Genomic DNA, 3817 nt, shown 5'->3' on the forward strand with positions numbered 1-3817 from the left:
ATATTACCAAATGTTTAATTCAAAATGAAAATATGCCAAAAATATGACAAAATTGAAAAAATATGAGAAAATATTACAAAATCAATATTTTCATCTTTATAGAGATATTTTTATGCGATTTTTTAAGACGTTTTTTCTTTCCTGCCAAGAGGCCATTCAGAATTAATGAGAACTGTCGAAATCAGTTCAGCCGTTCTCGACTTATAAGAGATCCTTCAAGCATATCTTCTTTGATAGGCATATATGTCGCACATATTTTGCTATATATCCGGTTTGTTGGATGTTAACATCAAAGTAAAGGTCAGAAGTAACCTTGTCATGGCCTTGTGATTTCGCCGGGATTTAAAATATTCACGTTTTAATGAAAATTTTTGATTTTTTTCAACACAAAAGATATGGTCTATTTTACCCGCTAAATATAATCCGATGACCACCCAAATTGGTAGGCTTCTTCCCCGCCCTAAACTCTAGCTACATGCGAAATTCCGCGTCGATTGGTCTATAAATGCGACCTGTATAGCTACTGCAAAATCCGACATTTTTTCAGTATTTGGTCCATTTCAACCCCTAAACATTTGGCGATCATCTCCAAAAGAAATAGGGTTCTATTCTGACATTAACCCCACCTCCATACTAAATTTCGTGAAGATCGGGCCATAATTACGACCTGTAGAGTGATTACAAATTAACATGGACAGACGGACGGACGGACATACATAGCTAGATCGACGCAGCTCGGCGAGCTAGGAAGATCCATATATACTTTCCTAAGTGGGAAACCAATATTTCGCGGTGTTACATAATTTTTGGCCCAATCAAACTTATAATACCCCCAACACATAGTGTTGTAGGGTATAAAAATTATAAAAAGCTATTTGATTGAAAATTCGTTCTTATTGTTTCTGAATAATTCATTAACACAATAGTCAGTTATAAAAAAATACCATAGATATAATTAGTTTCTGAAAAATGTGTTTTTTTTTTGTGAATTGAGTTCTGCGAAAATTATTTTTTTTTTTTCATTATTTTGCTTTTATGAAATTTCCTTCTTTATTTTATTGTATTTTTCTCTTCTTTGGCTATGTTATCTATTCTGAGTAATTTTTTAGATTTCTTAGTCAGAATGCAGATTGAGCTCTAAACCCATTTATCCCTCAAATGAAAACATTGTGAATCACTATAAAGCATACATATGTACATAACATGATGTCTATCAAGATACATTCATGTATGTCGACCAACATGAAAATGTTTCGACATTCTTTATAGCACAGTGATAACAATAATCACCCCAAAGCCATAAAGATAAATAAGGAAGTAACTAGACATATATGTGCTCTACCTATCCCACCATTCTCTAAGCTTAACACTTCCCGAAAAACATAGTTCATAAACATTTGATAAGACGTGGGAATATTTCTGCAGTAATCTAGATAGAAGGGGAAAATTTTGTTTGAAAACATTTGTAGTTGTAATATTTACATTCGCTTATTTACCTACTTTGTAATGACCTTGATATCCATACACATATCTCTGAGATACCTGTCAAAATTTAACTATTTAAGAAGAGACTTTCGGGGAAATCTTTATCAGTCAACCACAGGAAAGAGTCTGTATTACAAGTTAGAATGAAACACTACATCGCAGTTTTAATTATCGGTTCTGTCCTTGCACTTGCAACGGCCACCGACTATTGTTCATCCGATTTGTGTAATAAAGGAGTAACACATGTTGCCTGTGGACCTAAAGTAAGTAGGAAGACGTAAGGCCTATTTTGCACTGCTGTCCTTTGGAATTTCAATTAAATGTTATATACGTTTACATATATGGTAGAATTATTGAAAATAAATTTGCTTTCCAGGAATTTTCCTCCTCGTGTCCCTCGAATGCCGCCTTCGTTTCAATTGATGACAAATTAAAAGCTGAAATTGTCAAGGCTCACAATGAAAAACGAAATTTAGTAGCTGGCGGTGGTGTTAATGGTCTTGAACCTGCCTGTCGTATGGCTACCATGGAATGGGATGGCGAATTGGCTGAGGTTGCTGCCTATAACGTTCTGCAATGTAAGATGTCTCATGACAAGTGCCGTAATACGGAAACCTTCAAATATGCTGGACAAAATTTGGCTTGGAGATCCTATTGGGGCAAACCTAATTACAGTTCACTTTTCGGAAAATCTTTTGACATGTGGTACAATGAGGTAAAGGATGTTAAAATGGATTACATCAAGGATTTCCCAAAGGGCTATAGTGGACCGTAAGTTAAAAATTAAGGAGTTAAACTTTTGATGATATTTAAATTTTAATTTTTTTTAGGGATATTGGTCATTTCACTGTTATAATGGCCGATCGCAATATTCGTGTGGGTTGTGCTGCTGCCACATATAAGGACTCAGGAGACAAACAAATCTTCTTGGTTGCCTGCAATTATGCCACCACCAATATGGTGGGTAACCCCATCTATGCCAATTGCAGTTCTCCAGCCAGTAAGTGTGAGACTGGTAAAAATTCACAATATTCCAATTTGTGTTCTTCATCGGAAAAGTATGACGTTAATAAATGGCAGTGAAAGAAACTATACTTAGTGGTGTTACTGTTCTTTGGCATTTGTTATTTCGTTATAAAATATGAAAATAAAGAAACATACATTCGTAAAAACAATTAAAAATCATGGTTTTTACTTTTTGCAAACTTTTTAACTTCCGCCATAAATTTGACATTACCAATCAAGTTTTAAATTTTAAATAGATTCAGCTTTGTCCGTCAATCTGATTGAACAGAACAGAATCCACATTATTTTATCTAAGTCTGTGAAATTTGCCCCAAAAAAAGTATGTATTTGTCATGTGGCCTTATCGGTCCTTATATCCAGAGGAATTGACTGTATTTTGATTTGAGGATTCTCCCTAAGTACAATTTTCGATGTTATTTTTATTAACTAGCATTATACATACAATTAACTAATAATCATAATGATATCTTTCATGTCAGCAAGTACCAAATATGGCAGTATCAAATTAAGATTTTATGTTCCGTTTTCCACCCAGATTCCTGTTTTTATACCCTCCACCAAAGAAAGTATGGAGGGTATATTAAGTTCGTCATTCCGTTTGTAACTCATCGAAATAATCATTTTAGACCCAACAAAGTATATATATTCTTGATCAGCGTAAAATTCTAAGACGATTTAGCCCTGTCCGTCCGTCTGTCCGTCTGTTGTAATCACGCTACAGTCTTCACGAATTAATATAGGAAGCTAAAATTTTGCACAGATCTCTTTTTTGTCTGCAGGCAGGTCAAGTTCGAAGATGGGCTATATCGGTCCCCATATAACGGTACCCCCGATATTCGGTATTTTGATGATTTTAGCCACACTTTTCAATGGAATTGTCTGAAATTCCCCAAAAGGAGTCCCTTGTGGACATTTTATCCCCTCAAAAAGAATTGTCTATATCGTATATCCCCCATATAACTGTACCCCCCGATATTCGGTATTTTGATGATGTTAGCCACATTTTTCAATGGAATTGTCTTAAAATCCACACAAGTAGTTCCTTGTGAGTACTTTACTCCCTGAGAGAGAATTGTCTCTACAGGTCCACGATATCGTATATCCCCCATATAACGGTACCCCCGATATTCGGTATTTTAATAATTTTACCCACATTGTTCATCGGAATTGTCCGAAAATCCACACAAAGAGTTCCTTGTGTATACTTTATACCTCGGCAGAGAATTATCTATATAGGTCCACCATATCGTATAGCCCCCATATAACGGTACCCCCGAAATTTGGTATTTTGATGATTTTATCCACA

The 3817-nt window shown here is 35.1% G+C and overlaps 1 protein-coding gene across 1 annotated transcript; it reads left to right on the top strand.

Annotated features, from left to right (window-relative positions):
- Positions 1-1461: 1461 nt before the first annotated feature.
- Positions 1462-2579, top strand: LOC101896771 (antigen 5 like allergen Cul n 1-like). The gene is made up of 3 exons (XM_059119001.1): positions 1462-1748; positions 1862-2256; positions 2316-2579. Exons 1-3 carry the CDS (start codon positions 1629-1631, stop codon positions 2566-2568), a joined length of 768 nt encoding a protein of 255 aa, XP_058974984.1. The 5' UTR covers positions 1462-1628; the 3' UTR covers positions 2569-2579.
- Positions 2580-3817: the final 1238 nt, after the last annotated feature.

This window comes from Musca domestica, unplaced genomic scaffold (genome assembly GCF_030504385.1).
Source record: "Musca domestica strain aabys unplaced genomic scaffold, Musca_domestica.polishedcontigs.V.1.1 14, whole genome shotgun sequence".
Lineage (NCBI taxonomy): Eukaryota > Metazoa > Arthropoda > Insecta > Diptera > Muscidae > Musca > Musca domestica.

Bases quoted from the DNA above. Each gene is read 5' to 3' on its own strand.
- LOC101896771 (XM_059119001.1), top strand. From the start codon at position 1,629: ATGAAACACTACATCGCAGTTTTAATTATCGGTTCTGTCCTTGCACTT. The intron at 1,749-1,861 runs GTAAGTAGGAAG...TTTGCTTTCCAG, and splicing joins ATGTTGCCTGTGGACCTAAA to GAATTTTCCTCCTCGTGTCC. The intron at 2,257-2,315 runs GTAAGTTAAAAA...AATTTTTTTTAG, and splicing joins CCAAAGGGCTATAGTGGACC to GGATATTGGTCATTTCACTG.